This window comes from Zonotrichia leucophrys, chromosome 27, assembly GCF_028769735.1.
Source record: "Zonotrichia leucophrys gambelii isolate GWCS_2022_RI chromosome 27, RI_Zleu_2.0, whole genome shotgun sequence".
In the NCBI taxonomy this organism is placed as follows: Eukaryota; Metazoa; Chordata; class Aves; order Passeriformes; family Passerellidae; genus Zonotrichia; species Zonotrichia leucophrys.
In genome coordinates, this window is record NC_088196.1 from 4741559 (window position 1) to 4754812 (window position 13254).

General features: G+C 46.2%; 1 protein-coding gene across 2 annotated transcripts in view; it reads left to right on the top strand.

Annotated features, from left to right (window-relative positions):
* MAP3K3 (mitogen-activated protein kinase kinase kinase 3) overlaps nt 1-10462 on the top strand; it is a 33352-nt gene extending 22890 nt beyond the window's left edge. The window contains exons 13-18 of one of the 2 annotated variants that reach the window (XR_010442915.1): nt 1628-1776; nt 3510-3641; nt 4283-4412; nt 5102-5279; nt 7580-8354; nt 9578-10461. Coding sequence is in view for 1 of the 2 variants with exons in the window: in XM_064733956.1 (XP_064590026.1) it covers nt 1628-1776; nt 3510-3641; nt 4283-4412; nt 5102-5279; nt 7580-7808 (818 nt within the window). In the remaining variant the exon portion in view is untranslated. Of the gene's footprint in view, nt 1-1627; nt 1777-3509; nt 3642-4282; nt 4413-5101; nt 5280-7579 lie in introns of both variants that reach the window. The other variant, XM_064733956.1, reaches the window with a different exon arrangement.
* The last annotated feature ends 2792 nt before the right edge of the window (nt 10463-13254 follow it).

Consider the following 13254-nt stretch of genomic DNA (forward strand, 5'->3'; position numbering starts at 1 on the left):
ATTTACTTCTATATTAATGGCATCCTTGAGCTGTTTTGTTGGACAGCTTTCTATTATAAAAATAAAAAATAAGTGGAACATAAGTCATTATTGAAGAACTTTGTATATCCCATACAGTAATTTGAGGATCAAAATGAAGAATAAGGAACACACTAAAATACTGCCTGGCAGTAAATCTGATTAAATTAGACATGTCAAAGCAAATCTCTCAGCTCTTCTGTATTTTCACACTGTTCAGATGGCTGGTTCTTGTCTTTGTTTTTAGAGTTTCTTGTTAGAGTTGCTTTCAAAATTGGAGCTAGAGCACTTGTCTTTGAGTAATATGCTTTGGGATTAAGGGCAGTCTGAAAAACTGGGCTCAGGTATTAATCTCTGGGTCAGGAGACTGCTGCTTATGAATGTGAGAATTCCCAGTGCCCTGAGGATGGAAATTCCTGCTGGGCTGTTGGAGATGCTGCTTTACCTGGGTCTCATGGGTATTTTTATTAAATCTAACTGTCCAGCAGGTGAAGAAGGTACCCACACTGTGCTAACACAGTCCCTGTTTTATCCATGTCTAGTAGGTAATCATGACTTCTAATCTTTATGGTTAGAGAGATTCTAACCATTCTAATCTTTATGGTTAGAGAGATTCTAACCATTCTAATCTTTATGGTTGCAGTAAAATCCTTCCCACAGAGGTTAACCCCAAACTAGCTTGGCAAAGAAACTCAGAATAATGTCCTTCAAGTTGTCCCAGAAGCTTAAGTCATTCCCAGCTGGCTGGATTGATTTAGCAAGGCTAATCCAGCTCTTCTTCATCTGATGCATGTGATAACTGCAGAGCAAGGGTTGGAAGCTGCTCCTTAGTTGCTGCATCATCTCTTAAAGTAATGATGTTGTAGAATCCACCTGCTGGTGGAATGAAATTTCACCAACCCCATTGAATAACTGGTCTGTAAAACACATTTGCAAAATGTTTTGTGGTATCATTTTAATGGGACATCAGTCAGCAGATCCTTGAGGGTCTGGATGGTTGGATTCTGTTCAGAGCTCTACCACTGACTGTGATGGTGCTCACAGGGGTTTTCAGATGAGGGAAGAGATGAGGATCTGACCCCATGTTACAGAAGGTTTGATTTATTATTTTATGATACATATTACATTAAAACTATACTAAAAGAGTAGAAGAAAAGGTTTCATCAGAAGGCTGGCTAGGGTAAGAATAGAAAGGAAAGAATGATAACAAAGGCAGCTCTCTCTGACTCTCTCCGAGCCAGCTGGGCTGTGATTGGCCATTAATTATAAACATTTAAGATGGGCCAGTCAAAGATTCACCTGTTGCATTCCACAGCAGCAGGTAACCATTGTTTACATTCTGAGGTCAACATTGTATGTTTACATACAATGTAAACCATTGTTTACATTTCCTCCTGAGGCTTCTCAGGAGGGAAATATCTTAAGGAAAGGATTTTTCATAAAAGTTGTTTGCGACAACTGACTCCTTACCCTGGGAGAGCACCTCATGTTTATTCACATACAGAATACCTGCTTCAGTCCTGTATAATAGAGATTGGTCCTTGAAAAACCCTTTTTTTTTATTTTAAAGAGTGCAATGAAAGGAGAAATGACTGCTGTTCCCTTTTAGCTCCCAGTGCTCCCATGAACTGGCGCCGGGGGAAGCTGCTGGGCCAGGGCGCCTTTGGCCGCGTGTACCTGTGCTACGACGTGGACACGGGCAGAGAGCTGGCGGCCAAGCAGGTCCAGTTTGACCCAGAGAGCCCTGAAACAAGCAAGGTAATTCTCAGCTCAGCTCCTCAAACCTTCTCTGATGTCTCACAATGTCTCTCTCTGTCTGTCCTTGAAAGCTGGCATCTTATTTAGTTCATACGAAGGTTTCGAGTTCATGTGGAGGAGAATAGGAGTCATTTAAAAATGACTTTTCTGTGTTGTTAACTTCAGCTTGAAACTAAAATCCGCTTTCTTGCTTCATTCTTGGCTCTGCTTTCTCAGCTTTTTGGGTTTTTGCCAGGTTGCTTGAGGAATAGTAGACTGCCCTGTGTTCCTGGTTAGACATGGATGTGAATGAAACTAAATCCAGCAAGAGTAGGGTTTGGTTGTTTTTTTTTTTCCTTTTTTGAACCAAAAAAAGCTGCTTGCACATGCAAAACCCACTTCTGGGTTTATATGGTGCACCCTGATTACCAATTTTCACTTCTGAATTCTCTGTGTCCTTAAAAACAAATGGAGCTGTGGGGTGTAAGTTAATCAAGAACAGTGATGTGACAACATTGGAGATGGGACAGGCACCTTGAAATTATGGACAGCACTCAACTTCCTGCACAGAGGATGCAACTGGAATGACTTTTGGGTTCTTTGCTAGTGTTTTAACAGTGTACCGGTTTCCCAATATTGAACAAATTCACTTTGAGCTAGAATAACTGATCCATGAAGATTTAATTATTCTGATTTTATATGGGTTATTGGTGCCAAGAGATGTCCTAAATTGGGAAGTTCTACTATGTCTGTGTTGCAAATCAGACAGTAACTCTGAGCCAAGGAGGAACAGGCTGAAATATATTTTGAAGGCACTGAAACTCCAAACCTTATACTATTATTTGGTCTGATTAAGCAGCTTCCACTGGTTCCATGTGTGCCTACAACACCCAGGTTCTTGCTCTAAGATTCTGCATCCTCTCCCAGAGTGAGAGAGCTGAACCTGATACCTTCCCATGGCAGGGCTGGAAAGGTAAAAATGGGACTAATTTGGGGAGAAAACATTCCTTTTTCTGTAAATCCTCACGCTTCTGTACCTTTGATGTTCCTCCTGTTCAATCCCTGGATTCAGCAAGAACCTGATACTTTTTCTGAGCAGCAAACATTTGTGATTTCATGTGAAATTGTTGGATAACGTCTTTGCACTGTGATACCCTGTTGTCTGTGGCAAGAGCAAAGCAGAGGATCAGTTTCATGTGCAGAGCTGCAGATTCTTTGAAGTAAATAGGAGAGGAAGCTGTTTGTAGGGCTTGATTCCAGTAAATCATCAGTGTGATCAGAACAGGACTGGCTGACAGAAACTTAGCAGCTCTCAGCACCTCTTGTTTTGCTCTCCAGTGGGTTGAAGTTCCAGTTCTGTCACTGTTTTCAGAGCTGCTTCATAATTACACTCCCTGCCCACAGCTTAGTGAGAGAAGTGAGGCTATACCTGTGTTGTGGGTGGAGAATCCTTTCAGCCACCATGCAGATGACAGAATCAAGGCAAGAAACAAAGTTTTTGTGGTACTAAATGTATGATACAGCCTGTGTTCTACCAAAGCTTCCACACCAATACCTGCAGATACTGCAGTAAAAATGAACAGCAAGCCCTGGTAATGTTTGCCTTCTCCAAGGAGCAGATAAAGTGTTGTCATGGATTACACTTCTCAGTGTAGTAGTGGTCTCATCCTGCCAGTGACATGACAAATTTATTATTTTTTATCTTTATTATATATTTCCTGAGGCTGCAATGTTATTTTCACCTCCATCCACAGGAGGTGAGTGCTCTGGAGTGTGAAATTCAGCTGCTGAAGAATCTCCAGCACGACCGCATTGTGCAGTATTACGGCTGCTTAAGGGATCGGGCAGAGAAGACCTTGACCATCTTCATGGAGTACATGCCAGGGGTAAGAGCAGCACAGTCAGGGCTCAGAAGGGAGGGGGCTGGCTTTGTTAGCTGGTTCATTAATTGCTGTGATCCCTCTGACTGTGTCATCTGCCTCAGAACCTCCTAGGGCTGTGCCTTCTCACGTTCATAATGCCACCACTTTCATTTTATTTATGCCCAAATAACCTCTTGGGTTTTTTCCTTAAGTGTCTTCTACTTAAAATACATTCTGTGACAGTCATTAAGGACAGTTCTTTTCTTCAGTCTAAATTTGTTCTACCAAAGTACCCCAAAGGACTTGGGCCAACATGGAAATCCTGGTAACTGAATTAGCAGAATCATGGTACAGCAAGGCTAAAACTGACACTCCAAAAGCAAGGCTTCTGACCCAGATAAGTCTGCTGAACTGTTTTATTGCTTGTCTTCACAACAAGTTGTACCAGTAGACAGAACCTCCTTAGGCTGTTTTTGCCATGAAGCCTTGCTGTTCTTAAAAAGGCTTCTTAGGGCGAGATGCTCATAGAAAGCCTTTAGCAGAGGGCAGAGTTCATTGCAGGGCCAGCTGCTGTGTAACACCCAGGGCTTTTGGGAGCTGACTGGACACTGCAGGGTCTGTGCTTTGCCACCTCTTTGCCAATTGTGTCCCTTTGTTTGTGGCAGGGGTCGGTGAAGGACCAGCTGAAGGCGTACGGGGCCCTGACGGAGAACGTGACGCGCAAATACACGCGGCAGATCCTCGAGGGCGTCTCGTACCTGCACAGCAACATGATCGTGCACAGGGACATCAAGGGTGAGAGCAGGGCCAGGCCAGGAGAGCTCTCCAGCACAGGAGCAAAAGGGTTTCATGTGGGCATGTTCCACATAATGGTAGCAGTGGGGTTGTTCTTGATTTCGTTGCAGTTTTGGAGGAAGAATTGGTTTTGGTGTCTAAACCTCAGTTTGTGTCCACATAAAAGCTAAGCTCTAAAGTTTGCTTTTTCCCTGGTGCTTCGTGTTCAGGACCAAGTGGAGATTGACTTGTTTATTGTAGGAGTTCAGAGGGGTTTAATTAGCTACATCTGTTGCCCAGCTGACCAGAAAGCAATGCTTGCACTCACAAAGCAGCATCCCAATAAAATCCTTCTCTACACAGCTCTGTTCTCCCTCAGCCCTTGGCCTGGGGGCCCTGCTAGGCTGGTCGAGCTGTTTACAGGCACTGTAACAATGCTGGTGCTGACTCAGCTCTCATTTCCCTCCCCCCTTCACTTCCTTGTGCTTTTCCCTGAAGTTTTTCCCATTTACAGCCATTAGCAATTGGCTTGTCTACAACCTGAATTAAAGAAATGATGTTTAGCAGGTCACCTGAGGCTTAACGGGGAAAGAGCCATACCATGAGCACGGGTATTTGTGCTTGGCTATCATTCTGTAGGCTGCAGATCCAACAGCTGGATCTCATGAAAACAGCTGTCCTGGGTTTTTTTTTTTTTTCCTTCTGTCCAGGTGCCAATATTCTCCGTGACTCTGCTGGGAACGTGAAGCTCGGGGACTTTGGGGCCAGCAAGAGGCTGCAGACAATCTGCATGTCGGGGACCGGCATCCGCTCGGTCACGGGTACCCCGTACTGGATGAGCCCGGAGGTGATCAGCGGCGAGGGCTACGGCAGGAAGGCAGACGTGTGGTGAGCCCTCAGATCTCTGCACACACTGCACCCTCTGCCACCTGAGCATCCAGCTTCACGCCTTGTCTGGATGAGAAGTTAAAGAATATTGAATTCGCTGGTTTGAATTCAATAATCTTCTGCCAGCTGTGCTGTGCGGTGTTAACACCCAACAGCACATTTCGTTTTTCCACTCATTCCTCACTCAAACTGATAGCTGTGTTTTTGCTTTCTGGCTGGTGCAATGTTTTCATCCTTGACACTTGGTGGAATTCTTGGGGTGTCCTATGCAGAGCCAGGAATTGGGATGATGATCCTTGTGGGTCCCTTCCAACACAAGAGACTCTGATTCTATGATATCCCTTAGAAGAACAACTGAAAGTTGTCTAGGGAAAGCCCATTCATTTAGATATAAAATGAGAATTATGCTTAAAATGTACTGGAGATTAATAGAATTTTAGCCTTAAAGGAAAGATGCTCGAACCTGGAATAACAGAAAAGATCCAGGTCAGATCAGAGGTGATCTGCATGAATGGAAACTGTAGCTGTGCTATTATTGGCATAGCCAAGGAGCAGCCTCTCTCAAAAGAGCAAAATGGTCCTGTGCCAAAATGTTAATTTTGGGGGCCTTGAAAAGGTGAGATTATAGAACTTAAGTGAACAACAGGGACAAAAGGTCTGGTTGTGCCTCCACAGCCAAGCAGGACCTGTTTCCTGTACAAGCAGCAAGTGGAAACACAGCTGAAACTTGTCTTGTCTGCAAAGAGTTAAGTCCTGCAGACTCTCCCAGTTGGGATGGCTGGGGAGAGAGTGGAGCACGTGCCCTTCCCCCTGGGCTGGTGCAGTTGTGGATTTCCTCTTGGTGCTGACATTGGTCCATTCCCATCAAAGAGTCGCTGCCGTTGGCCAGACTCCAGTTCCTACAATCCCAATCATTGTTTTGGGGGGGTCACAATTTTCCAGTGCAGTGCTGGATGTGTATGGCCCAGAGGCTCAGAAACGTAACACATCCATCCACCTGGCTCTGTGCCACTGCTGCAGGCCCCTCTCCAGTTTTCTTTTTCCTAAATAGCAGAATATGTGAGCTATTTGTTATTGCTGGAGTGACTTGACATGAAAAACATTCCTGCTGTTTGCTGAATATCTTGAAGAAACCGGATCTGCTTAAACGGTATAAATCAGTCTAAACAATAATATATCCCTGCTTGCTTTTGAGCAAACCCCCAGCACTTCAGCACACATGGTTTGCATTTTCTGTACTCTCTTCTAGTAAGCCTGAAATGGCTGGAAAACTGTAAAATTTTCACGTTGGATTTTAAACCTTGTCGAGAAATCAGTTCTTGCATATTCACTGCATTTAATTCCTTTCCTCCTTGTCTTGGCAGTTGATGCAAGTCTGCCTCTCAACATCCTTTTCCTTGCATTTCACCTCAAAAGTAGGTTTAGTTTTAAGGTAGAGGAGGCAGTTTTGCCTTTTTAATGTAAAGATGTGATAAAACCACAGGATTGGATATTAAAAACTCACTAATGGCTTTTACTTAATCTGTGGCCTGGAGGAAGCAATTAATGCTTTTTGAATAAACCCCAATCAGTGCAGTGCTGCAGCAGCCATCTTCCCTGGAAGGTGTTGGAGTCACGTTGCCTCAGAAAGGTGGCTCAGCCATGTCCTTGCCCTGAAGTAGCCTGCAGAGCCCCATTAACTTTACAAGGAATTTTTCCTTAAGGTAATGATGCATCTGTCCCACAGGGATTTAACTTACTGCCTTCCCACTTTGGAACTGTTACCACTTCAATTATTTTTTGACTGATGCTTGGTTTCTTGTGGAGATATTATTAGGTTTTTTTTTTTTTTCCCAACGTGGGCATTTTGAGGCTGTGACTGAGAAGGGATTTTGCTGAAATGGCTTTGTGGGGTCAACAAGCTCTGATTCACTGAACCTTGAGTGTTAAAAAGTCTGTTAAAAAGAACTGCAAAGTTCTACCTTGCAGCTCAGCAGGTTGAGCCTCTGAGCAGGCTGCTCTAGTGGAAGGTGGTTGGAACAGGGGGTTGGAACAGGGTGGTCTTGAGGGTCCCTTCCAACCCAAGCCATGCTGTGACTCTGTGATTCTCCAAGTGCCTTTGAGGTACAACAGAAGCAGCAGCACCTGCAGGAGCAGCAAGGTCAGATGGTGCCTTCAGGGATGTCCCACTGGCACCTCTGACACAAATGTTTCCTGAGAGGAGGATTTGAGCAAAGGGGAGAGCACACATGGCACTTTCCTGGCACAGGAAAAGCATCACTGAGTGAATTCTCATTTGGTTTTTCCTGTGTGCTTTGCAGGAGCCTGGGCTGCACCGTGGTGGAGATGCTGACAGAGAAGCCCCCGTGGGCAGAGTACGAGGCCATGGCAGCCATCTTCAAAATCGCCACGCAGCCCACCAACCCGCAGCTGCCCTCCCACATATCAGAACATTGCCGGGACTTCCTAAAGCAGATCTTTGTGGAAGCCAGGCACAGACCCTCTGCTGAAGAGCTGCTCAGACACCAGTTTGCACAGCTCCAGTACTGAATTACCTCCCCTGCTCGCAGCTCCTGCCGGGCTCGCCGTGCCCTGTCTTGTCCAGTTGCAACTGCCCCTTGTGGTGCTGCATCTTCAGAATGCCAGCTCAGCTAGGCCTAGTCCTTTGGGAAGTTCTGCCAAGGAACTTTGGGTCTGCTCTCGTGCCTGATTCCCTCTTGTGCTGGATTAATGTTCATCCTGCCGACAGCTGTCCAAGCAGAGCTGCGTTTTTGCCCCAGATTTTGTTACCTGGCTGTGTGTTTTCTGCAGGAAGGGGAATCTGACAAGTGTCATCACTGGTTGAACCATAGGAGAAACCTGAACCCATGTGGGAGCTGGAAGAGCTCCACTGTGCCCAAAACAGAAACATGCACCAGCTCCAGACCAGCTCTGCCTGTGGAGTCCCTGGTTTTTCCTCTCCTGGGGCTCCAGAGGTGTCTCCAGTACCTGAATCCAGCAAAAAGCCATGTGCCATGTCATGCCCACTATAGTATGGTATATTTTTCTTCTTGAGTATTCAGCATCTGAAGGTGTTCAGAAGATATTGATTCAAAAGTATGTGAATAGTGTTATTTTATAATGAACCCATGGATTTGGGGCTGGGGGTGAGGGAGTTCTTTCCAGCTAAATGTCAGGATAATCAGACAAGTTTCAGCAGAATGCAATCACTCCAGGGCCTGAGGGAAGGGCTCTCCCATTAACATTGGAAAATCTGGAGCTAGGTTTGATCTGTCCCAGCATTCAGACAGTGCCACTTTGTGTCATACCAAACAAATCTGTGCTCCTGCTTCCTCTCTCTGGGGCTGCTGGGTCCAAACAAAACCCCTCTGGAAGGGAATTCAGTGGAATTCAGCTTCCTCCTGCATCTGTCTCTTTGGCTGGTAACTTTTTACCATCCTTTTAACCAAAGATAGTCAGTCTGGTACCCAGGAAATTACTTCAGAGTTTCTTTGAGCACATGGAAAATGGAAAATTGAGGGTTTCTTGGGGAGAATTACCTGGACACTTGTGTTGTGCACAGGGAGCTGGAATCAAGCTCAGCCTTGCTGTGCATTGTTTGAATTACAGGTGTGCAAGTGATCATTTAAGAGTTCCATAAAAATGTTATGGCCTAACTTAAATAAGCTTCTGTAGGACACAAGTCAAACAGGGAACCTCAGACAACATTTAAAATGGTAACAAATATCTAAAATTACCTGGAGATCCCCACGCAGGTACCAGCAAAGCAAATCCAAGTGATTGTGCACTTGGAACACAGCACAGGTCAGACCTGATGGCCTCAAATCCTCTGTGCTGATTTGGGCACTAATTTATCTTTATTTCACTCATGAAAGACCAGCAGGTTTTAAGTGCTGGGGATTCATGGAGTGATTCCAAGTTATCTCTGAGAAATGAAACTAAGAAAAGCAAATGTTAATTAACTAAAATATTGCTTTATAGGGCAACACTGAAGGTGTTCTGCTCTTGTATTGGAAACCATATTAAGGTTCCACACACCTCCACTCTTCTCCCCCATAAAAAATTGAAAATTGCTTCATAACGCAGTAAAATTCAGTTTTTAAGTGAATACTAATAGCAGGATAAGGCAAGTTTTAATGAAACCAAGCTCCTTCAACACATGAAAAATACTGTGTTGAATTAAAAGAGGGGAAAAAAGAACCCTGAAAGCCCCAACCAACCAAAAGTCCTGAAAAGCTTTAACGATATGAAATGTTTTTTCTGTGCCAAACCCAGAGCAAAGTGTAGCCAATAAAAACTGGTGTTGGTTTCCTTTGCAGGCTCCCTGCACTACTCCAAGGATGCACTGTCCCACTTGTGGGCACTTAGGGGATCCCTTTTATCAAAGCCCTTGTTCCATAATTTATTTAATTACAGTGAGAGCACTTCAACTGCTCTTTTCCCAACCAGGAACTTGACTCTAAATTGCCCAAGCCCTTGGCCTGACTTCACTGTTGCCTGAGGGGAGGTGAGGCTGTGACACTGCAGCTCGGAGCTGGGGAGCTTTCCCACCACTCTGCTGGGCCTGTGGCACCATCCCTGCAGTCTGCATGACAAAAGGAGGGGATCAGCACCAGCTCTTCAAGCCTTGCATCCTAAATATACCAAAGATTGGAGTCTTCATCCCCTGCCCATCACCTGCAGGAATCAGGAGCACCATGACATCTGCATCCCTCTGTCCTTGGCCTGTCCTCACCAAACCCAGACCTTCTCCCTTGGTTTTCCCCACGTGCTGTGATCTGGGAGAGAGCAGGGCGTGAGGGAAGGGCAGAACTTGTGTCCAAGCACCTCAATCCTCAGGAGCTGTCGTGGCTTTTACCTCACCCGCATGCCGGAGGCGCTTCCAGAGCAGAGCAGGAGCAGGAGCAGCCAGGACTGGCGGTGGCTCAGGGCTGTCCCCAGGGCTCAGAGCCCTGCCCTGGGCTGGCTGTGCCCCCTCTGTGCCCAACCCTGTGGCCAGGCTGGCAGGGAGAGGGAGCAGCAGCCCCTGGACACGACAGAGAACACGGGGCCAGCCCGGACTGGCGCGTTCGGCACAGGAACAAGCCAAAGCATTGCCTGTATGTTTGGAGATGCACTTTTATGAATGTAGTTTATATCGCTCTTTTTTAGCTCTTTTTACATCATGTAAACGGTGATGCCTCATTTTATTTTTTTTTTTCTTTTTTAATTTATATCGTAAAAGATCATATTTGGTGATTTTTATATATATCGACTGTTATGGGGTTGCGGGGGGGGAGGTGGGGAAATAAATTTGACGCCTTTATGAATTTAAAAAGGAAAAAAAGCAGCTGGTTTTGCAGAGAATTTGCTGATGGTTTATAATGAGTAGAGCTGAGCCAAAATGCCTCTTTGTTTCCTCACAGCCTCTTGATTGTGGAAAAGGAAGATCTGGATTCCTGAGTCCACTGCTCTGATTAATAACTTGGGGCTGACATTGATACCAGAGGCTTTTAACAGCCCTGGCAGCAAAAGAGTTTCAAGTGGACAGAAATGTAATTATACCTCAGAATTGAATTATATCTGGCCTCTTTATCCTGGCAGACTAGGAAAAAACTGGGAATAAACTCATTTAGGGAAGAGTAGAGCAGGAGTGCCAGGCTGACAATAAGCTATTGTGTCAATTCCAAATGTCATGTTGGATTTCCTGCTGTTCCTTCCAGGGAGGGATATACAGGGAATATTGAGTATTGGGGTCCCTGATGGAAAGTGCTGCAGAAATGGAGAATATTTGACAAAGAATTTCTTATCAGAGTCCCAATGTCCTCAAACATTTAAAACTAATCAGAAAAATGTCCAAGATTCCCATTGGAGAGGAGCTTGGGGGAATGTGGCAGTGAGGAAACAAAGCAGTGACATTTTGGTCTTGGTGTGACGATTCTGTGCATTCCAGGTTATTTGCTTGTTCTCCAGAAAATCCCATCTTTGCCCATTCTGTGGCAGTTAGGTTGCATCAGTTTGGATGGGGTTTGGGGGTGGGTTTTTTTTGCCTATTTTGGAATAATATTCCAAAGGACTGGAAGCTGCTCCAAAGAGTTGCCATTGGCACTCAGTTACCAACACAGACTGAGCAGGAGGGAAAAGGCAGGTGTGCCAGGAGCAGCTGAAAAAGGAAGAAAAGGATTTTATCATCACCATAAATGATGCAAAGCAGGGAGAAAGGGCTTTAACCTGGATTGTGCAGAAGACCTTGACCCAGTAGTCTCTATTTACCGACCAGGGGCTTGCAGTGCAAAGCCAGGCCAATGTATCATTTTATTTACAATAAAATTATCATTTATATGAAAGCCTGATTTGGTCACTGTCCTTTTAAAAAGTGAAAATTTGGAGAAGGAAAGCCTCTGTGTTTCAGACAAGTGGAAGATACCATGAGCTCCCTTCCAGCTGAAGTGGAGGAATCTGGATGTCTTGCACTGACTGTAGCAGTGATTTGGAGAGAATTTGGTGTCCTGGAACCAGAGAAAACCTCCTGACATCCCCTGTGTGTCAGAGCCCCCAGCTCCTGCCTTTGCCAAAGGAGCAACTTGGGAGCTCTGTTACCTTCACTTTGAGGAGATTCTTCCCAAAGAGGGAGGAGGAGGCAAGGAAAGATCATTATTTCTCTGGTGTAACGTTCTCTTTCTAACTGAAAACCCAACTTTAAAAACCTGGGGGTTCCATCTTCCCTACCCCCCTAAAATCCTCCTGCGTTGTTAAAATGCTGCTCCATCAGCAGCCTGGGAGCTGAGGGGATGGCAAGTGAGGCCAGCCAGAGGCAGGAAGTGGAACTGAGGGCTCTGCTTTCATTTTCTGAGCCTTCTGAAGGAGGAAGGGGCCAGGGAAGGGGCCCCGAGCCTGCAGCATCACAGCCCCTCAGCAGGGCTGCTCAGGGGTGGCTGTTTTGGGGTGGAAATCCCAATCTGTGTGCACAGTCCCCATGGTGGCTGCGTGTCCCAGGAGCCCTCTGAACAGACCTTTAGTGGAAAGGAGAATGAACTTGTCCAACATCAGGCTCCTGTGGTCACTCAGCCAGCGCTGTCCCCAAAATCAGATGTCACCTGTGTCACAGCTGTACTGAGCAGGGGGAGCACCACACAGACCAGGGGCTATTTGTGCCATCTCTTCCTCCTCTGGACTACCCATCCTCATCTTCCTCCCTCTTTCATCCTTATCTCCTGTTTCCATGGCTTCTCCCAGACGGGACGTGCTCGGCAGAGCTGATGGGACCAGTCAGGGATGTTGATATCAAGGCTGCTGCTCTATGTGGGGGCTCTGAAAAGCCCAATTCCTGTAGAATTTGAAAGACAAATTGGGGTTCCTGAGCACAGCTGTACAAAGTGTGCCTGGAGGAAAGAGGTAAATAATAATTAAAACCTGACTCAGCCACTTTCTCTGGTTTTCCTGCATTTGTGTCTCCAGCCTGGCAGGGCTCGCTGGGCTCATTCATTTGTAGGGACTGTGCAATCCAAACCAGGGGATTGGAAGTGGGGTGGGTCCAGGGCAGACTTGTGGCACACATCAGGGCAAAGGGGTGGATCTGGTCCTGGGGGATCCCCAGGCTGGTAAATGCATTTTGAGAGGGGCCTGGGCTCCATTTGGAAGCGGGTGGAAGGTTCCAGCTGGGCTGTGCAGCTCACAGGGCAACGCCGATGTGGAATTTGAAATCCTGGTTCTGTTCCCAAAAATTTGGGGGCTCCAGGGGGGATTGTGGTCAGGAGCCTGCACCCTGCTCACCTCTGCCTTGTCCTCCTGGTGTGCAGGACCCTTCTGGGCACTCCCCAAAGCAGGCAGGGCTGCCTCCTTCCCTTCCCTGCCTCCCCTTCCCCCCAGCCTCACACACACAGGTGGGAAATATTCCTATTAGGGAATATTTCCCTGATCCCACATGGACACAAGCTCTTTGCACACTGCCTGGGCAGTCAGAGGCAGACCTGACCCCCTCCCCAGGCCCCTGGGAACACAGGACAGGACAGGCAAG